Source organism: Taudactylus pleione, unplaced genomic scaffold, assembly GCF_031769625.1.
Source record: "Taudactylus pleione unplaced genomic scaffold, aTauple2 ptg000481l, whole genome shotgun sequence".
Lineage (NCBI taxonomy): Eukaryota > Metazoa > Chordata > Amphibia > Anura > Myobatrachidae > Taudactylus > Taudactylus pleione.
The window spans coordinates 2,601,756-2,629,301 of NW_028284883.1; the positions used below are offsets into that span (position 1 = coordinate 2,601,756).

Consider the following 27,546-nt stretch of genomic DNA (forward strand, 5'->3'; position numbering starts at 1 on the left):
CTTAGAGGAGCCTACAACCTCATCCGCACTGGAGACGAATGGAAGACTGCGTTCAATACAAGGGACAGCAATTATGAATACCTGGTCATGCCGTTCATCCTTAGCAATGCACCTGCCATCTTCCAACATTTTGTAAACAAGATTTTTCAAGTTCTTCTGTATCAATCAGTCATCATGTATCAGGATTACATTCTTATCTTTTCTCCTAACATCCAGCTCCATCACCAACATGTGTGTGAGGTCCTCCATCAACTGAGATCCAACCATCTTTTCAGTAAAATTGAAAAAAAAAATGTATCTTTGAAGTCTCTTCCATCATCTTCCTGGGGTACATAATATCTGGTATAAGTTTGCAGATGGATCCTGATTAAGTTAAAGCCATCACTTCTTGGACCGAATTCACATCGTTAAAGGCAATTCTGCATTTCTTAGGTTTTGCAAACTATTATTGGACATTTATTTGGGGGGTTCTCAACCTTAGTGGCTCAGATAACAGCCCTTACCCTGAAGGGAGTGGATCCAGCTCATTGGCCTCCTGACACAAAAGCTACATTTCACAGTCTCAAATAAGCATTCACTTCAGCTCCAGTTCTACAACAGCCTGGTACCTGCCAACCTTTCATTGTAGAAGTAAATGCTTCATCTGAAGGTGTGGGAGCTGTTCTTTTTCAAAGAGCAACTGACAATAAAATTCATCCATGTTGATTCTTCTCCAAAAAGTTTTCTCTTGCAGAAAAGGATTACCCCATCGGCGAGAAAGAACTATTGGCAATCAAGAATATGGTGTTCAGTTCTGGAGGCCATATCTCCAGAAGGATATAAACATATTAGAGACGGTACAAAGAAGGGCAACTAAAATGGTGCATGGCCTATAGCACAGAACTTACCTAGAAAAGACTAAAAGATCTTAATATGTATAGTTTGGAACAGAGAAGGGAAAGGGGGACATGATAGAAACTTTCAAATACATGAAGGGTTTTAACATTCTTCAAAGGAAGAGATGTACAAGAACAAGAGGACATCCACTGAGACTGGAGGGAGGTAGGCTCAGAGGAAATTTGAGAAAAAATTACTTCACAGAAAGGGTAGTGGATAAGTGGAATAGCCTCCCATCAAAGGTGGTTGGAGCCAAAACAGTGGAACAATTTAAACACGCTTGGGATAGGCATAAGAATGTCCTTGAGAGATGTAAAGAGTAAATAGGGTTGAAGTTGCCTAAAGGATACATGAAAAGGGGCAGACTAGATGGGTCAAGTGGTTCTTATCTGCCATCAAATTCTATGTTTCTAAGTTAGCCTTCAAAGAGTGGCACTATTTATTGAAAGGACGACAGTTCCCTATTACAGTTTATGCTGATCACACAAATTTGTTGTTTCTGAAATCCATCCAGTGCCAATTTCCCAGACAGGCTCATTGGTCTCAATTCTTCTCACAGTTTGATTTCAAACTCACTTATTGTCCTGGGCATTAGAATAAGAATGCGGATGCTTTATCTCAATCAATCTCTCACACAAAATGAGGAAAAATCCAACTAAATATATCCTATCCTCAATTCTGTTGTGTTTGCAGTTACTAACACCTCACCTACCCCTCCTCCAGGGAAGATCTTTGTAGCTTCACAACTTTGAAAAAAATTATTAGAGTGGACCCATGCTTCCCGTTTTTCTGGTCATGGGGGTACCAAAAAAAATGTTAAGTTCATGCAGAGAACTTACTGATGGCCAACTTACTGATAAGGACCAACACTTATGCATTTGTAGCTTCCTGTATCAAATGAGCACAACATAAGATGCCTCATAAGGCTCCCATGGGACCTCTCTATCCACCATACATACCGCTTCTTTCTTGAACTCACATATCCATGGATTTTATAATGGATTTACCCACATCAAAAGGATTTACTGCTATTTGGTTCATTGTGGATAGATTTTCCAAAATGTCTCACTTTATACCACTAAAAGACCTTCCCTCTGCTCCTTAGTTGGCACAGTTATTTATTTCTGAGATCTTCCGGTTACATGGATTACCCACTGAAATTGTTTTTGATAGAGGAGTCCAATTCATAGCTTGGTTTGGAAGGCACTTTGTTCTTCATCTCAAGTCAAGTATTTGTCCGCTTATCATCCACAGACCAACAGTCAAACTGAACAAGTCAACCAAGATTTTGAGACTTTCCTATTGCTCTATACTGCTTCCTCTCAGGAAGAGTGGGCAGACTTACTTCCATGGGCACAGTTTGCACAAAATAACTCATATCATTCCTCAACTCAAACAACTCCATTCCTCACAGTGTAGGCTCATCCTCCTAGAACACCAGAGTTCTCATCCCTGCCAGCTGTGAATGTGTCAGCAACACCCAAAACTTCATCAAGATTTGGAAGAAGGTTTGTCAAACCTTAACAAAGTCTTCTCAGTGGTACAAAGTGTTTGATGATCGCAAATGTACCGCTGTTCCATTGTTACAGGTTGGTCATAAAGTGTGGCTTTCCACCAAAAAGCTTCATCTTTGTGTTCCTTCCATGAAGTTTGCACCCAAATACATTGGTCCATTTGCCTTCTCAAAAGTCATTAATCCGGTAGCATATCAACTGTCCTTGCCATATTACCTACACAGATCTAATATGTGTCATGTCTCCTTATTAAGAGGCACAGAGTTTGAAGCTGAAGAAATATTGGATTCTAGGAGTCATTATGGATGATTACAATATTTAATCGATTCAAAGGGATATGGGGCATCATTCAGACCCACTCACAAGTGCTGAGCGCTTGCAAGCGGGTTGATGGTGAGGCCCTGCGCATGCGCATCGGCCGCACTGTCAGTGCACAAGCCCCGGAGCAAGAGAAAAATTCTCTTACTCCGGGGCTCGCAACAAACGGGGCGGCTGTCGATGGTGATTGACAGCTTATCCAGTTTGGTAGGCAGGATGTTGGGGTGGCTGGACAAACGGAGGCATTCCTTAAGGAATGCCTTACAGTTTGTGGGCGGCCCCACTGACATCAGCAGTGATGTCAGTAGGGAGCTTACTGCTCGATCAGAGCAGGAAGCTCCCTGGGGCTTGCGGTTGCTGAGACCCTACCTCAAGGGTCTCATTGCAAGCCCTGATGGTCTCGACCATCAACCTGGCCGCTCGCTAAAGCTGTGGGTGGTAACCCACTGCTTAGCTAGCGACCAGGAGGCCGCATTTCAAAATACAAGTGGCCTCCCTCATTCAGAGCGACCGTTTGCATTTTGCGAGCACCTCTGAATGAGGTCCTTGGTCCTGAATAGAGATCTTGGGCCTTCTCTGAAGATGTGTACGCTCCACTCCTTGTCAAAAAGTTCCATACCAAATCTCTTGAAGAGTATTCAGCACTCCTAAGTGAGGGTATACTGTCACAAAACTGGTGCGTGCTGCACTGCCATGCAAGATGCTCACTCACCTCTCTCATCCTGTGAGTGTGCCCCAGAATATCTCAACTAGTTCCCACTGTCTGTGGGCCCTCTCATTTCTCAGGGGCTACAGTGATCGGCGTCCCACGTGGAGCCAGACCTGCGTGCCACCATCTTAGTTCTGACTCACATGATCACAGTACTCCACTGGTGAGAGAAAGGAGGCTGGAGGAAAGGGAATGACCAATCACCGGAGACCCAGGGGTATAAAGGAAGCCCAACTGTACTTCCTGATTGCCAGTGCTATGTTGTCTTCAGACCTGCTGTATCCTGCTCTAGGAATCCCTCAGCCTATAGACTATTGTTACCTCCAGCACTTCCTGGCTCAAACCAGCAATCTGCATAACAGGTAATGCAAATACCAGTGTTCCTGCGTAACTGGTACTGCAAATCCCAGTGCTCCTGAATAGCTGGTACTGCTCCGCATCCCAGCAATGCTGCATAACTGGTACTGAAGTCCCTGTATTCCTGAATAGCTGGTAGTACTCCGCAACCCAGCAACTCTGCAAATGCCAGTGTTCCTGAATATCTGGTACTGCTCCACAAACCTAGCAACCCTGCATAACTGGTACTGTAAATCCCAGTGTTCCTGAGTAGCTGGTACTGCTTCACAACCCAGCAAACCTGTACAACTGGTACTACAAATCCCACTGTTACTGAATAGCTGGTACTGCTCTGCTTCCCAGCAATCCCACAATAGCTGTACTGCTTGGCAGTCCAGCAGTCTTATGGTACATACACACGGTTAGATTTTTCTTAAGATCTGAACGAAAACGATTTTAAAAATCATTCAGAAGTTCATATCTGAAGGAAAATCTGACATGTTTGAACGATGAACGATGCACGTTCCCAATGGTCAGATAACGATATCTGACATGTGATGTGTTTGCAGTCAGACTTGGATGATTGCATTCATTTTAATGCAGTCAGAAATCGTTCAAATCTTTGGTAAAATCGTTCATCTGACACATCTGACCGTGTGTATGCACCATATAGCTGGGCATCCACTATACAATTTTCTGTCAGATATCTGTCCAATCTGGCTGGTTGGAATGAAAACCTGATAATGTATGGGATGAAATGACAATCATCCATTTGCTCACAAACACTGGAAAATAGCCAAAAATGGTCGTTCAGACAAATTGGTTAAAACACACAAATGTAACCAACAATTTTTTTGTCCTTTTTTCAGTGTTTAAAACCATATGATCGACTGTCATTTGCTCCCATACATTACCAGGTTTTCATTCCAACCAGCCAGATATGACAGATATCTGACAGAAAAAAAAGTTTTGCCATTCTCTTGCAGCTCTATACTGTATGAAGAAAAGCTACATATATCAAGCCATCCAACTTCCAGCCCAGCCTTTCACATCCTACTCCTGTAGCAACCTCAAGTCCAAATCCACCAACAGATCCAAGCCTGACAGACAGTACATACTTCATTATTAACCTCTGCATCAATGCTAGGGGACCTAACACTTCTGTTCTTGTTTATGCCCGATATTTAAAAGGGCAAATGCATTTACTAGCCGTGTCTTGCTAGTAAAAGCACTGCCCTTTTAAATATCGGGCATAAACAAGAACAAAGGTATTGGGTTTTACATCCTGACACTGTCTACTGATATATTAGACCTCATTCAGAGTCGGTCGAAGCGGCCGCACGGTCATACGCTACCGATGTTCGCTATACTGCGCATGCGTAAAGTTTGCAATGCGCGTGCGCAAAGTAGCCGCTACGATCTGAAATTTCTCTCTCCTTGAACACAGCCAGGTCGGTAGTTTGAGTGACAGATTGAGGCGTTTGTGGGTGGTAACAGGGGAAGGTGCTTGACAACGGGGGAGTGGAGATCCGAACGCAGGCGTGCCTAATTATGCAAACGGCATTTTATGGGAGTGCATACAGTTTATGGGAGTGCATAATTAACAAAGTAGTGTCATGGCACATGTGACATGGGAGGTTTTTACACTGACATGATCGTAGAGCTTAAGAGAGGGTATGGTAAACCTTAAGCTCTATACGACCAGATCCGATGGTTCGCGATGGTCTCGATTAATCCTTATATGTCGGAGATGACATGTAATGCGTACGAGAAGGGGCGTATTTTTTTGTCTTCCGGCCGCTTCCTCCCCCTGGTCGGCCAGCAGCCGATCCGAACTTAGGGACGCAACTTGCGAGGGAATCATTTGCATATCCGGACCCTTTTCCCGTACGACCGCTTCGACTGACTCTGAATGAGGTCCAATATGCTTTGGGGCACAGCTGCTAGAAATTCCATAACATTGTAATCCCATAGACGTTTTAATTCTGTCACTTCTACGGACATCACCTCTCTCAAAAACGTATTAATATTACAGTAAGTAATACATTTAATTTTAAGTTATTCCTATATAAACTATTCCTTAAAAGTAACTTTATCCAAGGTTCCAAATGTTTTGTTGTCTTTGTTGCATAATTATAGTGTTACCATGTTATTACATTTATGTATCTTCATGTTTATACTTGATTTATACTGTACAATATATATTTTAACTTTAAGGGTCACACACAACTTGATCTCTAGCACACTGTGGATCTGATTCAGAGTTGTACAATACAATAATTGTGCCACAGTTGCGAAATATGCAAATGCCACAGAAACTTGTATTGAGACGCCCAATGGAGCCTTCATAGCTGTCCGTAACTGTGTACACATAGGCAGCATCGGATGCAGATCAGGCAAACATCGACTCCTTCAGTAAATCTATGGTCATGCAGCATTGCTGCCATACCTCAGCCTCTTGAGCCATGTTTTCTGCATACATGATTTCAGACACTTGTGGAAACACGTCCTAAAAACGTAGGGAACATGCAAGCATTTTAGCCATCACTCCCCTTTTACCTCCTACAAAACATTTGCTTCCTGTCAATCACTTGTGATTGAATCCTCACTGCACCTGTAATCGCAAATCAATTACCGCGTGCACTTATTACGGCTGGGACGTATCCGCTGGCCGTCGATAATCACTCAACTGTGTGAATATCGGAATAGTGCACAAGTGTGAATAAGGCCCTGCATCTGTAGTATCTATAATAGATAAGAGAAGCTACTATATTTGTAAAATCATGGTAATAACATTTGAATAATCAGTGAGTTATTATATCACTTTAGAATTCATTAAACTTCTGTATTATAATGAATAAGTCTTTCCCTACTTTAAATCAATACAGATATTAGACACCACCTTAAATTCCTGTGACTTGTATAAAAATAACCTAAAGCCTTATGCTGCTATATAATTACAGAACTCCTTAGTGACTTCCAACGTTGATATAATTCACAGTAACATTTACAGGGTGCATTAACAATATAATTACCATCAATCTACATTGTTTACATTGTTAGGTTCTGAAGATACAGATATTAAAAATAAACCTGACCTTAGTAAGTGATTTCACCATTCCCCCCCTCTTCACTTGGAGCAAGTTTCCAATCACAGGGAGCGGGGTTGGTCCCGGGGGCAGATTTTGTTTCCTGTATAATTTGTCCCATGTTTCATAGATGAAAAGACAAGAAATTGCCAGAGCCAGCAGAAGTGTCCCCAGTCCTGTCAGCTCCTCCATGTTATAGATCAGCCAGATAGCTTGAGATGTATCTATAATATAGAAAGAGAACTTCTGATGCTTGTCAATGGTATTCACAATAGTTTAAATTCCATTAGATAATTTTTTTATTTGTTGTATATTTTACCTGTAGTATTGTTATTGTTACTAAAATAAAACAATTCAACATGGCACTTCGGGGTAAATTTACTAAGATGGCGAGTTCTATTCGATGTCATCCGAGATCAATCAGATGACATCGTCTGTATTCTTGTGTTTGTTTTTGCGAGCAGTTTACTGAATTTACTAAGCTGTCGAGTTGCTGTTATTTGTGTTGTTCGATAGTGTAATCATTCGTAATAACTCATATTTTACTTTTGTATTTAAATTTTACAGTAGCATTAGATTTTGGCTAACTTGATTGAACAGATGCATGGACGGTTCAGGGAAATCCGTGTGCATGCTTCTTTGTGTAAAATAAACACAGATGCATGGATGGATCAGTGAGATCTGTCTGTGCTTCTGTGTTTAAAAAAATGAAAACCTGTGTAAAATTTTAAGAAAAACAGCGTTCCCCCCTCCCAAAAGAACAACCCACACAGAGATTTCGAGATCCAGTACTGGTTGTGCTAAATACAGGGGACAATCAATGTAGGGGACCCCTGTATTTAACACAACCAGCACTGGGCTCTAAGCTGGTTCTGGAAATACAGGGGACAAAAATTATATGGGTCCCCTGTAATTTCGATAGCCAACACCAAGCTTTTTCTAACAGGGGGTAATGCCACAGCCAGGTGAACCCTTTTATCAGGTCCCCCAGCCAAAGCATTACCCCTGACCACTAGTCAGCCCTGACCAGGGATCCCTGGGGAGCTGGGGACCCCCTGATAAAGGGGTCCCTCTCTCCAGGGTACCCCAGGCCTAGGCTAAAAGCTCGGAGATATCCCCTGGAACAGTGGGTCCCAGGTTGATTATGTAAAGTGTGGTGCAATTAAAATAGTTAAAAATATTGTCTTTTGCTGTGGAAATACAGGTCCCAGCAAGCCTCCCCCACGTGTTTGTACTTTGAGAACCACAGGTACCAGCATGTGGGGCATTACGGGTCCACTGGTACCTGTAATTCCACAGCAAAAGAAATATAAAAAAAAACTTTAAAAAAAAAAAACACAGAACACACACACACCATCATAGTTTATTAATACACACATGCACAATCACACTCACTATCTCACATACTCACCTATGTATCCCTGAAGCCCATCACGTCCACTTGTTCAAGTAGATAATCCATAGGGTCGCTGAAAAATAATACCATACTCACCTCTCCCTATATGTGGATCCTGTCCTCTTCTTGCCAAAGTAGGCATTTTTTGGACTTGGCAAGACAAAAGAAACAAAAATCACAGACCAGCGGACATTAGTACCATCCTCTAAGGACAGTACTACCCGAATGTGGCACACACACACTGACTCTCACATTCTCACCTATGTATCCCTGAAGCCATTTCGCATCCTATTCTCCAGTAGGATTCCATAGGTGGATGTAAAAAAAAAATAATTATATACTCACTTTTTCTTATGCATGGATCACGTCCTCTTCGTTCCAAAGTAGGCATATATAGGGCTTGGCAAAACACACTGAAAAATACTGTTTTTTTAAATATTTTTTTGCTGTGGAACTACAGGTGGGCCCGTAATGCCCCTCATGCTGATACTTGTGGTTCTCCAAGTACCAGAATGCAGGGGAGGCTTGCTTGGACCAGTAGTTCCACTGCAAAAGATAATATATTTAACCCTCTCAATCGCACCACACTACACCGTGCTATCAGCCTAGGCCTGGGGTGCCCAGGAGAGGAAGAAATCTTTATTGGGGGGCTCCCTAGGGATCACTGGTCTGGACTGACTAGTGGCCAGGGTTAATGCTTTGGCCAGGGGACCCGGTGAAAGGGTTACCCTTGCTGTGGCATTACCCCCTCATTAGAAAAGTTTGGTGCTGGTTATGGAAATTACAGGGGACCCCTACTCTTTTTTCCAGAACCAGGGCCCTAGCCCAGTGCCTTTTGCGCTAAATACAGGGGATCCCTACATTGTTTGTCCCCTCTATTTTGCCAACTAAGGCTGGTTCCAAATTTCAGGTGCTGGTTGTGCTTAATACAGTGGACCCCTATGTCATTTGTCCCCTGTATTTAGCACAATCAGTACTGGGTCTCCACAGCCCAGTGTTGGTTGTTCTTTTGGTGAGGAGGCTTTACCGTTTTTTTTTTTTTACACTGATTTTCATTTTTTTTTTCTTTTTTAAACACAGAAGCACAGACGATTCTCCCTGATGCATCTGTGTATCTGTGTTTATTTTTTAACACAGATGCATGCATCACAGATGTCCCTGATTCGTGTATGCATCTGTGTCAGTTGAAATGTGAAACTCGAATGGAAAAAGGTTCTATTTGAGATTTCTATTTGGGTTAGTTTTGGCGTCTTTTGCATCCCATTTTGGCCATTATAACAAATACAAATTGTAAGTGAATTTCCAGCCTATTGATGTCTATTGCAAAAGGCTGAATCGATTGGTTTACGTGTCGGAAAACATGTTACGTTCAAGTTTTCTTGACCGATTTATCCACTTTGAATTGAGCAAAGTTGGCAGAATTTAGGGCCTGATTCAGACCCGCTCGTGAGCATTATGTGCTCACAAGCAGGTCGATGGTGGCCCAGTGTGCATGCGCACGACAGAGCAGGCTCCATCGTGCGCATGCGCGAGACCCGGAATGCGACGGGCAATCCGTCGATCCAGGTCTCGTACCAAAGGGGGCGTGCTGTTGATGTTGAGTGACAGCACGCCCCCTTTGGTGGGCGGGCTAGGGGCGTGGCTGCCCAGACAGAGGTGTTCCCATGGGAACGCCTACCGTCTGGGGCCGGCCCCACTGACATCACAAGTGAAGTCAGTGGGAGTGCTTTCGGCTCTGTTAGAGCCGAAAGCACTCTGGGGCTTGCGGCAACGATACCCTACCACAAGGGTCTCGTCACAAGCCTGACGGTCACGATGGTCTTGACCATCGTGACCATCTTCCTGGCTGCTCGCTATAGCTGTGGGTGGGCACCCACAGGTATACGAGCGGCCAGGAGGCCGTTCTGAAAAAGAAAAAGCCCGGCCCTGATTCAGAGCAAGCGCTCTGTCAGAGCGTCCAGTTCTGAATCAGGGCCTTAGCCTTTAGTAAATTCCGAATATGCATTTCATGGCCAATTTTGCCACATTCGATGTCATTTGAGCTTAGTAAATTTACCCCTTATATAAAATATCAAACATTTATTTTAAAACCACAATCCTGATCTTATTAAATCTGCCTATCCCATACACTGAAATATGTAAAGCCCTTATTTTTTATTTATTTATTTTCCCCATCCCATGTTTTAAAAGCTGTAATATTAATTTTTTATTTAAGTTTGCATGGATCTTTTCCTGTGATCAATGCAAAATAATCCATTCTATAATTTCTTAATACTTGTGATATGTACAGTATAGAAAGTGACAGTATTACATAATACATTACAAATAGAAACTTGTACTGTACATACTGTACCTCCCAACCATCTCAATTTGGAGGGGCTGTCACAATACGCTATACTTAGTAAGGAGTGTGTTTCTGAATGGCTACGGGTGGGGTTTGAGCAGACTGGAAGGGGGATTTTATTGTCAATTAACAGCTATGCCGCTCATAGCCAATCAGCAGCTGCTTACTCTAGAGTAGGCTGGTGGCCTGGCAAGTGACAGACCCCACGAGGTCTCCATCACTTACCGGGGAAGAGATGTATTTGGAAACACAAACAAATACATCTCTTCATTGTCAGAATTGGCCCGGGTGACTCATTTTTTTATGGCCGGGACTCTGGAGAAGAGGACCAACTTGCGCCAGAAGGTTGGTGAGTATTTATTATTTATTTTAGGGATAATCTTACATTTTCTATTGGACAAGGAGAACGAACACTGGAGACAAGTTGAGTGTAGTGTGTGTGTGTAATAAACTTACTTTCTACGGTGTGTGTACTGTGGTTTGTTTTTACAATTTTTTAACAGTAGGAGTACCGGTACCAGTCGCCTGCTGGCACTTGTATTTCTACAAGTGCCAGAGGGCAGGCATGCTCTCATCTGTAGTCCCACTGTAAAAAACAATAGTATACATTTATGATTATCACTAATACCCCTACACCCACTGGCCAGGTGTGCAGGGAAGAGCCCTGGGCTTCACCCCCAAGCTTGGGGTGCTCAATATGCAAGGAATCCACATTTTTTTTCTTTATATTTTTAAAACCAGGACTGGCTCAGAGCCCAGTGCTGGTTTACACAATACTGGGGTCCCTACACATTATTTCCCCCATGTTTTCAGAACCAAGACTGGTTCACAGTGTCCGGGGCTGTTTTTGCTTTTTTTTTTTTTTTTGGGGGGGGGGGAACACCACATCATTTTCTTTTTTTATTTTATTTTGTTTTAACACAAAATACACATGCAGCCTGCACATACTGTACCTCACTGATATGTGCAGGCTACATGTTTGGGTGTGTTTTGCTGCGGTCAGACACAGGAAGCTCGGGGAAAAGCATGCACACATACACCATCAAAAAATATGGTTCAGCAAAATGTGATTCTTGATAAATTTGGATGATTCAGCTGTCAAAAGTCTCCCATGTTTCAATGATGCTGTGATTGTTTCAACTCTGACCATACACGATTCTAAATTCACCCCATAGTTTAAGAGTTTTCCCGACTCTGGATATACTGTATCTGTTTCCGAAACAAACTTTTAAAATTCCCAATAGAAAAGAAAAAAAAAATGCTGTGTATAGTTTTGCAGCTGCCGTAATATTGCCTAAGAGACTTTATGTACAGCTTTACAACATTTAGGGCGGAATTAATAGGGTCAGAGTTTTTTTACGAGTTCAAACTTGGACATTACCGCATATTTGGAAGGTCCAAGTTTGTCCCACAATTTGGCCAATTTTAAAGCCTGCATACTTGTGAGTTTGAGGCTATTACACTGCAAGTCTGCATGAGTTTTCTCCTATGAAACCTCGGACCTTGTAATGCGACTTTCATTACAAGGTCCGAGTTATACAGATGCCTTCACAGATCAGTAAGATCCGTGAAGGCTTCAGAATTTAAAAAAAATTGGAAAAATCCTAAAAACAATTGACGTGGTGTCTACCCCTAAAAGCATAATCAGTCCTGGGCACTGTTGAGCCTGTCCTGGCTCTTAAAACATAGGGGAAAATATGTATGGTTCCCCTGTATTTTAAGAACCAGCACCAGGCTCTCTTGAGCCTGTCCTGCTTGTGAAAATACTGGGAAAAAACAAAGGGTTCCCCTGTATTTTCATCAACCAACACTTTGCTGAGTGAGCCAGTCCTGGTTATGGAAATACAGGGGACAAAATGAGTAGGGTTTCCCTGTATTTTCCATAACTACTGGACTATTTCTAGAGGGGGGTGTAATACCACAGCCAGGTGATCTTTTCACCGGGTCCCCCACCAGTGCATTCACACCTGATTGCTAGTCAGCCAAGGCAAAGGATCTCTGGGAAGGTGGGGACCCTCCAATAAAGCGGTTCCTTCTCTCTAGGTCAACCCAGGCTTGGGCTGATAGCCTGGGGCTATTCCTGGCATCCCTGGGCAGTTGGTGCTGGGTTGATTGTGTAAAAAATAGAATTAATAAATAATGTCTTACTGGAGAACTAGATGCCCCAGCAAGCCTCTCACGCATGCTGTTTCTTGGAAAACCACAAGTACCAGCACGTGGGGCATTAAGGGCCTACTGTAAATCTAGTTCAACTATAGAATGTTCTCATTAATCAAGAACTAGAACAAAGGCTCGAGGCCAGCACAGGTAAATAGAGCTAGAGTATTAAAGCAGATAAATAAACTTTTTTTTTTTTAATAAAATGGATGTAGGGTCCCCCCTAATTCCATAACCAGCCCTGAACCTTTTAGCCTGGTCTGATCACTGAAAATTAGGGAAAAACTTGCATGGGGTTCCCACTATTTTCCATTTACAAGCACCATGCTGAACCAGCCTGGGTTAGTATTACCACAGCAGGAGGACACAGTGTGGGGTCCTCCTGCTACAGCATCAAATCAGCCTCAAACTAGTCAGTCCAGGGCTGGCAATCCTCAGAAAGTGTAGGCACCCCAATAAATAAAATGGGTACCCCTTCTTGAGCATTGACCAGCCCAGGAGTCTTTCCTGATTCACTGGCCAGTGGATGCAGGCAGGGCCAGATTATAGGCAGGGCGCATGGGGCAGTCATCCAGGGTCCCCCACACATTAGGGGCCCCCACATTGCCGCATACATACTCTGTCCAGCTCCCAGCAGCAAACAGAAGCAGTGACTGACATTGCAGGGCTGCAGGCAGCACATGAGCACAGTCACTGATGGATCGGTCTGTGGCTGTGGGCTGATGATGGAAGCCCCACACCCTCACTGACGTACTGCCACGATATGCAGGTGTATGGATAGGGGGCAGAGCCAAATGCCGTAAATTGCCCGCCCCCATCAGAAACCTGCATGAGTGCATGCTAAGGATGGCCATCCCTACTGCATGATGCTGCAAGTCTGAAACAAGTTAGTGTTCTCTCTCTCCCCCCCCCTCCTCCTCCCTCCAGGTGCTCAGGAGAGGAGGGACACCTTAAAGGGGGTCCCCACCTCCTCTTTGATACCTGGCCTGGGCTTGATATGGCTGCAGGGAGAGAGCCACTGGGCACCCGCTGGTCACAAAATCTCATCGGGCACCTGACAAATGGAGAAGTCAGCGGCATGCAGAGCCAGCTGAGCTCCGGCTCTCACCCCTTTATCCACTTGCCAGGGATGAAAGGAAGAGCCCTGGGCTGAAAGCCCAGTTGTGGTTAATGCTCAGGAGGGGGACCCTGTTTTTTAGAGGACCCAGGTTCTGAGGGCCTGGTTTAATGCTTTGGCAGGAGGACCCCATGCTGAGTGTCCTCCTGCTATGGCATAATCACCCCAGTTGGTTCAACATGGTGCTGGTAAATGGAAAATAGGGGGAAACCCACCCTGGTTTTTCCCCAGAGTTTCCACGACCAGACCAGGCTAAAAGGTCCAGGGCTGGTAATGGATTTAGGGGGGGCAGCACACCATTTTTTTAACCTATTTAATTGCTCCTCCCAAGCTATGACAACTGGGGAGGGACTTAAATGCAATCCAAAACACATTAGTTTTTTTAATACGAGGTCTGTACTGACAGCAGACTTGAACCAGGACACAGTTCCACTCGGAACCCCAAATCTATTCTGAAATGGGACATGATTCCTCTCAGAACCTTTAAGTTTGGGTGTGTTTGCATTTCAGGAAAACCAAATATCACATCTCTAATAAAAACATATTTTTGCATCAATATTGTTTACATTTTTGGGTAGAATATATTTGTATAGGTCTTAATATATCTGCACACTATTTATAAAGAAATATGCGCACAAGCTATATAGGAGGTACTTACCTGGCCCAAAAGACTGTAGATAAGTTGTGAGTAGCTCTAGGTTCCTAAATATTGGTAGATAAATTATAACTATCCAATTTATCTAGGTAAACAATACATATTAAAGACTTGGGTTTTACTAAGCAAGCCCAAAGGAACTAAAATATACCTACTGTAGCTTGTGTGGAGGCAATTATATATCCTTGGTGGTTTGAGAATACTGTGTACGTCCCAAAAGAGGGGGGAATTAATGTATTATAAAGACAACACAATTGTTGGCATGAAAAACAGGTACACTGGGGTCATATGACATTCATTACAAAAAAAAACTCATTTAGTTGCCAATTAAAACAAAGTGTTTTATGAAAGCAGTTTGTTCTGTTTATCCAGATGAGTCAGGGATAAATTTTTAAAGTTCACAGACCACTATCAGGCTGGGTATAGCTCAGGTCCAATGTACAGTACAATTAATTACAAATGCATTCATTCAAATAAAGTGGGGCTAGTTAAATTGTTGTTTAGCCTGAAGGACCATGATTGAGCTGTTTTGCACATTTGTACTTGTTTCTGTTTTATTTTTAATTGTGAAGGGAAACAAATATTTTTTTTTATATTTTATTAAAAATATTAGTTTAAAACTGTGCCAAAATACAATTCAAAAACACTAAATTAATAACGTAAATAAAAATCTCAAATGAGTCTATTGAATGTGAACTATAATTGGTAAATGCAAGCCACATATTTTAAACTGCAAATATGAATCTGGACCAGTTGCCTATGGAACTGTAAACATGTTCATTATAATACAATGTAATTAAAAATTTACAAACATAACTGCCTGTTACCTAATAACGTTATAGGTTTATTTATATGTTATTTGCTGAAATCTCTCTTCAATATGTAAGTGGTGTCGAAGCTGGATAATTGGCTGAGATCAGATCTTTGAAAATATCTGAAGACGCCGTGTTTGCGTTGTCTGCACAACGCCATCTGGCGTAGTCAGTATAATGTCATTGTGCACGGCGCTATTTTAGCATTTTGTACACCTGCCGTGTTACTGCACACTGTTAAAGTCTTTACATAATAAATGCGCATGAATACACATATATAGTTAAAGACTTTATATATTCAGTGCTGACAGACAAGTTTTGTGGACATGTCTGGGACTAGTAATAGGAATACACAAAGATACTGTGAGGTGCAGATGAGTGTTTTGAATGAACCATTGTCTTTAAGTCTAACTATCATTGTATGCCTAGGGGAACTGGTATTTGCATTCCGGGTAGGCTGGAGAGGCCTTTGATTACATTGTGATTCCATCAAGTGTCTGCTGGCCATCTCTGATAACTTAGTTCAGAAGGAAGTAATATTAAATCATACCAGTTGCTGTATAATAAAGCTCTATATATATATTATATACACACACGCACACACACACACACGATCGCATGTGTATTCACAATGCGTGTACACATAAACACAGTTGCTATTGTAAAATTAATAACACACACACAGCGCATGTCTGCACTGTGCACAATCCCTGCACACAGCGGACCTTTTTACGCTGCATGCAGACGCACAACGCTTACATATAATCATAATTATACACGCACTCACAAAAGGTTCCTGCACATTATGGTTTATATTAAAGTTATTAATTATGATTTAAAATGAAATGTATTTGATATCTATGGTTTAGTACATGATAAGCAGACCATGTTTGGTACCATTCTAAATCACTGTTTATTTGCAGATCTCTGGTTCCATCGGCAAGGAGATTGTAACCTGCGTCTGCAAGTTATGGATTATAGAGAATTAGGTGTTAGAATGTACTTTGTATGTAGTGTCTATTGATTAGTTAAAACACACACAAAGACCCATTGGAGGGCTGAACTACCACTCTACAAACTGACCTATGAACTGCATCGTAACAGAAGAACCAAGAGCAAGAACCAAAGGGATTGTGCCAACTCGTTTCTATTGTACGGTTCACTCTCTGTAGTGTATATATTCAAGCGCTCTATGTCCAGTAGGTAGTCATCATATTCTTTTTGACGGAGGCTTCACGTTTGATGCCGGGAGATCGAGATCCAGAGCGCTTGCGTACGTATCGACTGTACCTTTGAATGTAATAATCCTTTGCGCTCATTGTCTAGATACAAGTGTGTATTACTCTTTTATTGTAATAACTTTTTGTGCTTTGGAACCACACTCAAAGTCTGGAAAGCAATTATTTCTTGTGCAACTTGCAACTCTAAATAGCGATATTTGGGTATAAAGGTTATTAGGAATTCATAGATGGGGGCTCATAGTTGGGAGGCCAAGCTACCATGAGGCCGCACGATAGTGACCGTCTCTCCTTTCACAACAAAGGGTGGAATAAGGCACCATATGCAGGGAAGAACGCATTGTGTTTGAAACCTGCACCATTTAGTTTTGTGAAACCGATATCCGCTATTGTGTGTGTTTTCAAGGAGCGCTGGCTAGAACCTGGGGCAGGGGAGAAAAGTTTTGTTTCTTTCATTGTCTGTCCCGTCGCTAAAGTGCAATTCGCATAATAGCGTATAAGTGTTTCCTGAATTGCTGCCATGTGTTTTCAAACAATAATTCTGATAGTATTTGTCATATTGATAGCGATTACATTGTTTAAGACCTCCGTATCATAATACCATACTAGTGAAAAGTTTATTTTCTGTGCAGAAAACTGAAAAAGTGTGTGTGAGCAGATGCGTGATTGCAACTTGAAAGATAGGGACTGTGTGTCGGGACCTATAGACAAGGTACCATGTGTTGGGCATAAAAGACCTGGTAGGTGTCTGACGAGGCAGCAAGTTATTCGGTATGTACACATAGCAGGGGTATTGCAGCAAGGACAGGGATTTTGTACCTTGAAGAAAACAGGTTTTCAAAATTCGGCCCCCAACTGTAGTCACAGAGCCCATTGATCAGTTAGGTTCACTGGAGACTGTGACTGGACCACACGGTTGGGCAGACCGTGATTGTGGCTTGGGGGGGGTAGTGGATGAAATTACTGAAAAGGGTAAGTGTTATTGAAACACTTAAATTCTAGCAGTGGAAAGTAGTCAAAAAGGGTGAGCTACCAGACAAGGGCTGAAAGGTGTCCAGAAAGACAGTCTAATTGTATAGGGCGTTATTCTGTACCCTGATTGTGCAAGCCATCCATAACGATTAGCTGGCCGGCTGTGTACAATGGGATAGGAGTGCGTGAACTTAGCTCTATTGAATTGTTCCCTGATCCACATACTAGCGAAATGTGCTTAGCGTTTTCCCAGATAGGTGCCAGGCTGATGCTGGGTATGGTGGATGATGTGCTGCTTTTGGAAGGACCGACAGGTTCGGCAAGGCATATAATGTATACTAAATATGGTGTGTATGCTACTGCGTACTGTAATGTATGGGTTAAGATGACCAAGGAGTGTGTAAAACCTTTTCCTAAGATTGGCAGCTTTGATGTGGAGGTATTGAATAATGTTAGGGATGGTATTTGTATGGTAAAATCCCTAAAGAAACATGTTAGGTATAATGACTGTTTGAAACTATGGCAGCATGAGAGGAACACGTGGTTAAGTGGCATGCTCGCACTGCTAAATAGTGTCACGAGCATGATGCAAAAGAGCGGGCATGCAACGCAAAACAGCACTGCGCAGGAACCACCAGGGAGCGCACCCGTGACACAAGTTAGCTTCAGCTTTGCGCAATCAGGGAACGGGAATGCACTGCGATGTAGCGTTGCCCAAGGTATTGCTTTTAGCGCATGCGCACCTCCGCCGCCGTATGCGGCAGCAGGCGATGGTACAGTCGATGCAAAAAAAATAAAAATGTAACAAGTAATATTTATTTTCTCCTGTGCTAAGACAGTTTAAGTTAATGTTTCTAGGGAAGAAAATGAATCCACGGTAAATTCAGCCATGACTGAATTTTTTTTTTTTTTCTAAGGTGGTTATTCATGTTAGGTGGAATGTATTGTATTTTAAGTGTATGCAGTTTTAATCATTGTGCAGTCATCTGTGGTTACAGTAAATGTTGAGATTGGGAATTCAATTCAGAATAATTTACCATACGCTAATAGGAACAGGGTTTTTTTTTTTTTCTTTGAAGTTACTTGGAAGTGTAAACAGTAGATGCTTTTGTTGTGTGCAAGAGGTCCACTTTTGAGTAAACCAAAATTGGGATTCTAAATTACAATAGATAAGTTAACATTCTAAGTTATAAGGTGGCCGTCTCAATAAGAATATCACTCCAGCGATGAATTCTCATAGTATTAATTATAAACTTACTTATGTTTATTTTTCTCTTTTTTTTGAAGAAATGGTAATCAAAAGGTATATTGTATTAACCCTATCTGTGCTGTCTATATCATATAGGCCACCCGGCAGCATATCTGCTGTGAAAATTGGTCATTAAAGTCAAACATGTACAATGCTTGTTTTGATGTACTAGGGGAATTCGTGGGTGATGGCAGCCAATGCAGATATGACTAATTTCTATATATTTGAAGCAAATGAATGTAGCTGGAAATTCATTTTTTTTGTGATGGTATTATTATTTAATTTTACATATCAGAATGTGATATATTTTTAGGGATTGTTCCAATGTGGGGTGTTCTGAGGATGTCACGGACATTATAATTGGCAAGTTTTGGGATGTTTGTTGTGAATAGCCATGGTTTATACCGGAGATGGAGAGCAGCACTAATGTGAATTGTGATTTGTATGGGTTTGCACGCAGTCTTGGAGGATAGGGATCTGTGTGATGTATAGAATTTCTGAGCACACACATGCAATACAGAGGTTTATGGTTTATTTGTGCTAAGATGATCTTGGTTTCCTGTGTAGAGTTTGAATGTACTGTGAATGAGAATTTTTCTGTGTGGAGTTTGCATGTACTGCATAGTTTTCTGTGTATGTAATTATATGTGCTCATCTGTGTGGAGTTTGTATGTACTTCTGAAAATTTCCTTGTAAATACAGCAGTTTATAGATTTATTTTAGGTTAAGAAATTCAGTTCTGAGTATGATTCGAAGGGTTGCGGAGATATGCATGGTACGGTATTTGAGATGATCCGGTTGCTGGATGTGTCTTGTCATGGAAATGGGGGTGGTTATGGCCCTGTGGAGGCTGACAGGTTTGGTTTATGGGAGGCTTTGATTGCTGTACACATGTGGTGCAACAAGGACGACCCGGTGTCTGGGGTCTGTGAAGATGCAGGATATCTGAGATACAGCGGTAAAAGCACTTATTGTTGTTATGTAGGGTATTTGGGTTCAGTTCTAACCCTTACGTCCTATAGAGGCATGTCTTTCATAGTTTGTATACACTCATAATATAGTACAGTTAAGTCAAGGATAGACTGTTGTAGTAATTAATAATATGAACCCGATTTAAGTATAAGGGCAAAAATAGCTATAAGATTCTTAAGAATATCTGAAATATCACGGGTCTCGTAATTTTTTGACGTGATGAATATTGCGGTAATTAGCAATTATTTTTTTTATTGGAGGCATTCTATTGTTATGCACATTTTTGAACAGCTTTTTTATATCAAAGGTGTGTTATATATGGATAAAAGGCTCGGCCAAAGGGTGGAGTCACGTGGGTCGCTCCTATGGATTCCTGGTTGGGACGCATCATGTGTAACAGCTGGGACTCTGTCTAGTTACAGTGGTAGAAGGCATAACTTATAGATAACATATTCTTGAGAATATCTGAGGAAGTTACGGGTTTGTGTATTCAACATGGCTGGAATTGTGGTGGTTAACAATTATTTTTTTCTCATAGAAGGTATTCTGTTATTTAAATATGTCTTTAAAAGATGTCTTGCAGGTTACTTGCTTTGGCAACGTAGTAGGAACTATGAGCAGACCATATGCAATGGTTGCCTGGTAACACCGGAAGTAGCAATTTTGGCGTGGTTAGAAAACCAGGTCTGTAAGACGAGTTCACCAATCCTGAATGGTTTGAGGACATCTCCATGCAACAGGCAGAGGGATATCACACAGATTACTAACACAGTCAATGTACATCATAACATCACACTAAAATGTGAATTTTTCCCTAGTTTAATCAGCTTGCAAAGGGAGGTATATGTGGTTAACCCATTTTTTCAGTTCTGTAACAAATATAGGTGACACCGGTGTGAAGCTTAAAATCAGGTGATGTATTGCTAAGCAGGGTGTGATTAATTAGATCATATGGCAGGTTGGCAATGAGTCCTGTAATAATCGTTCTACATTTTCTGGTAAGCAGTATGGTTGAAAAAGGCTAAACTGCAGGTAAAAATTGATAATTTAATTTAAGATACCACAGAATAATTGTTTTTCTATAGGTAAACCGGTCAGGTGGTAAGTATAGATGGCTATGACTGCGAGAAGCATGATGTTAAGATAGCACTACATGTAATATTATAGATAGCGGGAAACAATATGATATGCATAATGTTGGACATGAGATATTCCTTAGAAGTAGAGATATCATATGAAAAGCAGAGGTAAGGAAATCTAGGTTTGTCATTTCTGCAGTACATAAGGAGACATCTTTATGTTTTCTGATTACAGGTGGATTTAACCTTTATGCTTATAACAATGTTTACGGTATATGCCATAGTTCTCAATACTGTGTACAGGTAAAAGTATAATAATGTATATCGGAGAGAAGGGGGATTCTAAAATCCCCTGGTGGTAATAAGTAAGTATTGCAACCCCTGACCAAATTCATAGGAATTGGAAGATGGATGTACAAGGTTTGGTTTGTAGGATATTGGAAAGATTAATAACTAGACATAATGTGTATATCTCATGAAGTAATGTATGTGTTAAATGACATCGAAGCTGTTATAAGTGGTAACAGTTCATACGGAATGGTTTTAGAGATCTCCAGTGATTGTTGGTAGCAGATACAAACATGAAATCTTTGTGTATATATATCCCTGTAAAACCTAGTTAAATTGTGATGTAAGTATTATGGATAACTAAAGGGTGGAGGTTTCATCAACCAGAACAGGAGGATTGCCATAGATCATACAGATATAGATATGCAGCAAAATGTAAGTTTTCTTCTCAAAAACACCTGTTGTAATTTTGATGTTTTACCTCTTGTGACCAGGAGGGACACCCACAGGTCCTAGGAGGAGGAGTAGTAGAAGGAGAAATATACATCCATTTCCCAGCAGAGGTGGTAAGGCCTGCAATTACTAGGGGTTTTAGATAAGAAAATACATTTAAGGCTGTTTCAAGATTGGTTTTATATTTAAATCAGGTTTCACAGGATAATTTTCTGTTATTGCTAAATAAAATGGGTATATCTATTAACAGTTTGTATGTCTAGAATAGATAAGAATTAGTTACATATTGACATACATGTATGATTTATACTAACAATTCTTTATAGTTCCCCAGAACATCGGAATACAGGTCAAAGTGTATTTAGAATTTCCTAGATTAGGGATAATTGTTTGGAGATTTTCATTAAAAAGTAAGAAAGGAAAAGGCATTGTAGGATCTTGACTGCCACCTAGTGGAGAAAACGAGGTAAAGTTGAGTCTGTAAACACCCGTCAATGTCAATAGGTTGTGTTTTTTGAAAACTCTAATATGGAGCCGACAAAATTCTAAATTGTCACAGTGGGGGGGGAACCACTAATGCTCGTAGAATCTGTTTATCATCCATGTAGGCAAATCAACAGCAGGATATCTGAAGACTACAGACGGATCAGGTGGAAGACATCAGATTGGGTAGGAAAGATGGAGACATTCTAGAGGACTGATAACTCAAATTTCCTATTCTAGATGCTGACAAGGCCCAGCTGCAGACAGATGATATTCTTGGTAGATGACGAAGATAACCGGACGAGACACAGATTGGAAGAATTGAGATCCAGATCATCCAGAAGCGTGCCCTCACCCCATTGGGCAAAGATAACATAATAAGAACAATCATAAGGTTTTTTTTATTTTTAGAACTGTGAAAAATGACATTGTTATGATACTCTCCAAATTGAATTTTATCTTTTACCACCTGTATGATCAACATACATGAACACATATGCTAATATAGTGAAGGATTGCATTACAACCCCGACATTGAATGTGCCTACAGATAATAATATGTGAACAGGCAAAGTCATGTATAATAATAATTATTGTAAATGTTCCATTAAACCTACTAGATAATGTAGTCTCAATTCCCCCCCAACTTCCTTTATAGGTTCGATGAGATCCCACATCCTACCCATGGTCCCGTATGGATCCGCAGATGGCGTATAATGGTTGTTTTACACTCTTTAATTGCATTATCCACGTTCAATGTTCTAAATGGTGTGACTTCAAGAGTCACAACATTTAGAACATTGAATAATACATAATTATGCATGGCTACAAAAGGTTAAGAACAGTGTGCGATAGAGTCTTGTTTGCTATCAATGGGTGTTCTGTCAAAGCTGGATAATTGGCTGAGATAAGATCTTTGAAAATATCTGAAGACGCCATGTTTGCATTGTCTGCACAATGCCATCTGGCGTAGTCAGTATAATATCATTGTGCACAGGTGCTATTTGAGCATTGTGTACATATGCCGTGTTACTGCACACTGTTAAAGTCTTTACATAATAAATGCGCACAAATACACATATATAGTTAAAGACTTTATATATTCAGTGCTGACAGACAAGTTTTGTGGACATGTCTGGGACTAGTAATAGGAATACACAAAGATACTGTGAGGTGCAGATGAGTGTTTTGAATGAGCCATTGTCTTTATGTCTGACTATCATTGTATGCCTAGGGGAACTGGTATTTGCATTCTGGGTAGGCTAGAGAGGCCTTTGATTACATTGTGATTCAATCAAGTGTCTGCTGGCCATCACTGATAACTTAGTTCAGACAGAAGTAATATTAAATCATACCAGTTGCTGTATAATAAAGCTAATATATATATATATATATAAATCTACACACACTTAAGCAATCGCATGTGTATCCACAATGCGTGCACACATATACACAGTTGCTATTGTAAAAATAAACACACACAGCGCATGTCTGCGCTGTACACAACCCCTGCACACAGCACACCTTTTTACACTGCATGTAGACGCACAATGAATACATACATATAATCATAATTATACACGCACTGATAAAAGGTTCCTGCACATTATGGTTTATATTAAAGTTATTAATTATGATGTAAAATTAATGTATTTGATGTACCATTCTAAATCACTGTTTTTTTGCAGATCTCTAGTTCCATCGGCAAGGAGATTGCAACATGCATCTGCAAGTTATGGATTATAGAGAACTAGGTGTTAAAATGTACTTTGTATGTAGTGTCTATTGATTAGTTAAAACACACACAAAGAGCCATTGGAGGGCTGAACTATCACTGTACAAACTGACCTATGAACTGCATCGTAACAGAAGAACCAAGAACCAATGGGATTGTGTCAACTTGTTTCTATTGTACGGTTCACTCTCTGTAGGGTGTATATATTCAAGCGCTCTATGTCCAGTAGGTAATCATCATATTCTTTTTAACAGAGGCTTCACGGTTGATGCCGGGAGATCTGGATCCAGAGTGCTTGCGTACGTATCGACTGTACCTTTGAATGTAATAATCCTTTGCGCTCATTGTCTAGATAAAAGCGTGTATTACTCTTTTATTGTAATAATAACTTTTTGTGCTTTGGAACCACACTCAAAGTCTGGAAAGCAATTATTTCTTGTGCACTTGCAACTCTAAATAGCGATATTTGGGTATAAAGGTTATTAGGAATTCATAGTGGCAAGCCAATTTAAAGGTTTCCAGCAAAAAAGACTGGGATTGTTAGGGAAAATTGTAACTTGCAGGTTAATTGGATAGGAGAAAAAAAAATTCGCTTTTACGCACTTTAACATGCAAAAAAGGGTTCTCAGCTAATTGAATTCACCCATAGAATATATTAAATGAAATGTATTATGTTTGAATATTTTCAGATATTGGGTCTACAGTAATACCCCTTTCACACCACAACAAAAACTTGGGTTATTGCTGGGTCTACCCGGGTTGCAGCTCAGTGTAAAAGGGTCCATGAAAAATAACCTGGGTCAAGTGACCCAACAATCCAACCCAGGTTTCTACCAGGGTTGGACCCAGGATGGAGCCGGGTAATGGTGGTGTAAATGGTGCGACCCGGGTTATCTGACCTGGGTCATGCCTAAAATGAGCTGATTGGTGGTTGTGGAGCAGTCACCTCCCACTTTTTATGACCTCACAGGTGTAGCAGGGCAGACCTGGGTACAGTATGAACAGGGCTGACCTCGGAGTAACCCAGATCGAAGGTGCAGTGTAAATGGGTCTGACCTGGGTTGGAACCATGTCCAAAAACCCAGGTCGGACCTGAGGTTTTGGTGGAAAAGAGGTATAATTCACAGTTGGGAAGAGAGTAAGAAATAGCAAGTACTGTAACTTAGGGCATGATTCAGCAAGGATCGCGATTGCAAAGCTGCACTCTGGCATATACTGTAGTGTGTATTGCACGCAGACAGCTTTGCAACTGTGATCCTTGCAATCAGGGCTGTAGCTAGGGTATTGCGCCCGGTGCCATCGCACAGGGCACCACAGGTCAGGGGGCGCTGTCTGAGCCTGTCAAATTTCTGTTTATTATCATTCTTGCTTGTAGCTTCCTCTTATTTCATCCCCAGCATCTCCTGGCCTCCCCTATCTCTTCCCTGGCCCTTCCCCATGAAGCCATGTCCCTTTTTTGTTGGTGCATTATGTCCCTTTGAAAAATGAGGGGGCGCCAATGCGCTTTCTGGCACAGGGCACCAAAAGTGTAGTTACGGCTCTGCTTGCAATTATGCTAATGCAGCGGGAGGCATCACACATCCTGCTACATTATGTATCCAAACTGCATTGTCCAACGCAGCATCGGATACTCTGCGGACCATCGGCCGACTGGGGACCATATATTAAACTAAGAGGCCAGGAAATCTCTGTCAGCCGATAGAGATCCTGGCTACTTCCCTGAGCAGATTCCCGGTCACGGTAATCTGCGATCAGCAGTGCACTTGCGTGCACTACTGAATTAGGCCCTGTGTTCATGGACAAACCATGTTGCAATGCAAGGGGTGTAAATACATATAGGCATTGGGGCCCACCAGGGATTTCCCCTGTACCCCTCTAGGCCAGTCCAACCCTGCATACAGTGCATATGCAGAAGCAACTTTACACATTCATGTGTTTGTCCTATTCTTAGTTAGACAAGATAGGTCAGAGCTGTAATAAGCACGTTTTGGTAGGAACTGGGTAGTGGTAAAGCAATCGCACGAAACCACCCTGACCTGTGGACCTGTTATGGGTGTGAAGCAAAACCTCTATGTGATTCGGAGTTGTGCCTACAGGGTAGAGAAACCTGTTCCTGGTGGATTTCTTGCACCTAGCACAGGGCTTGAGCAAGTGCAATTACTAAAGATACTGCAGCAAAATACAGTCAATTGAGATGTTGTGACATAATTTTCCATTCCTGTGTGTATGACTCCACCAATCAACACAGTGCATTTCTGCACAGCAAAGCAACTGAGGTAGCAGTCACTGGGCGCGATTCACATTTTAATGTTGGTATTTAGTATATTTATGCAGCTTGAGTGATTGTTAGCCATAGCACATGCAAGTAAGTCACACCGTGCATGCGCAGCGATTGAATTGCGAATATGCTCTCATAGAGGATTCACTCTCAAAGTGATCGAAAGGTAGTTAGTGTTTGAGGAAGTAACGGGAATGATTAGAAAAACACAAGCATGCCATACCATTTAACACTGTCTTCTGGATATCCAAAAAATTAACCCCTTTTTTTATTTTTTCCTTGCAACAGGAGAGCCCTCTGTGTGTCTAGAGCCTCGCTGTGTCTGTGACAGGTCAGACTTAGAAAAAACAGGTTTGGTACTGCACAGAACCATATATTATTACAGCATTAATTTACAACCAACCATATTTAATTTTGTATTTAGAAATTGTGACATAACATGTTGATGGTGGTGCTCCCAAAGCCCAATATATAACATGTACAAAAAACAAAGAGCCAAGATGAGCTAGTTGTTGAGGCACTCTTAAATAAAATTTAATAAAATTTAATCTTTATTAATAATTATTAAAAAGCTGCTGATCTCATTTTAATGGAATAGATGGATACGGCAAAATAAATATTCAAAATAATTCCAGGTAATCGCGCTCCTATAAATTTTAAAATACTTATTCACATCATACAGGAGTTTTGTACCCATGGTGACCCTGAAATCAACATAAACCAAATCAAATGTAATCACTTATGTCCCTGCTATTATACACTTAGTCCCGTTCTGCTCCTAAATATTACCTACAACACCCAATATTCCCTGGTGGTCTCCCATGCAAGCACTAATCAGGCTCAATACTGTATAGCTTCCAAGATCAAACAAGATTGGGCATATTCAGTAAGGTATGGTTGTAGGACTATATAAACAGGAGATTGGGGGTCCTGGTGTAATACAGTTAAGGGCATTATGTAGGACTAACTCAATATGAGAAGTCCGCTTAGATTAACCAATGGACATCAATTTCAAACAAAGTATTGCACCAGCATACTTTGATTAATTAATAAACTGGTTATGTTACCTTCTGAAGTATGTATGTCATATTCATATAGCAATATAAACAGATGATCTAAATGCAGGTATAAGTAATATCAGTCAAATAGTGCCTGGGGATAATCATATCACATGTAAGCGGCATTTATATAGTAATCCTATGATTGTACATGGGTATGCAAATCCCATATGTTTCGGTAGGGATGATGCTAAGAGCACTTTAGCAGACACTAATATATATATATATATATATATATATATATAATAGTACATAGCATAATTTGTATTATTACCATGAAATACAGATGTACATTGAATGAGCCATCACATGTTCACAACACACTACGTGGTAATAAAAAAAGAAAGCAAAATGTATTGCTAGTGTCTGTTCCCCTAAATCACTGGGGCAAAGACTGGCCACCAATCAAGTCCTCATA

The 27,546-nt window shown here is 41.2% G+C and overlaps 1 protein-coding gene and 1 pseudogene across 2 annotated transcripts in view; both read right to left on the reverse strand.

Moving 5' to 3' along the window:
* The window catches only part of LOC148502848 (cytochrome P450 2G1-like), a 52,134-nt gene extending 41,334 nt beyond the window's left edge, over positions 1-10,800 (reverse strand). Inside the window, exons 1-2 of one of the 2 annotated variants that reach the window (XM_088449316.1) lie at positions 10,785-10,800; positions 6,852-7,018 (exon numbers count right to left, since the gene is read on the reverse strand). In XM_088449316.1, the coding sequence (XP_088305442.1) occupies positions 6,852-7,018; positions 10,785-10,800 (183 nt within the window). Of the gene's footprint in view, positions 1-6,851; positions 7,035-10,784 lie in introns of those variants that run through there. The other variant, XM_088449315.1, reaches the window with a different exon arrangement.
* Positions 10,801-26,856: 16,056 nt separating this feature from the next.
* On the reverse strand, positions 26,857-26,975 carry LOC148502849 (5S ribosomal RNA; annotated as a pseudogene).
* Between the last annotated feature and the right edge of the window lie 571 nt (positions 26,976-27,546).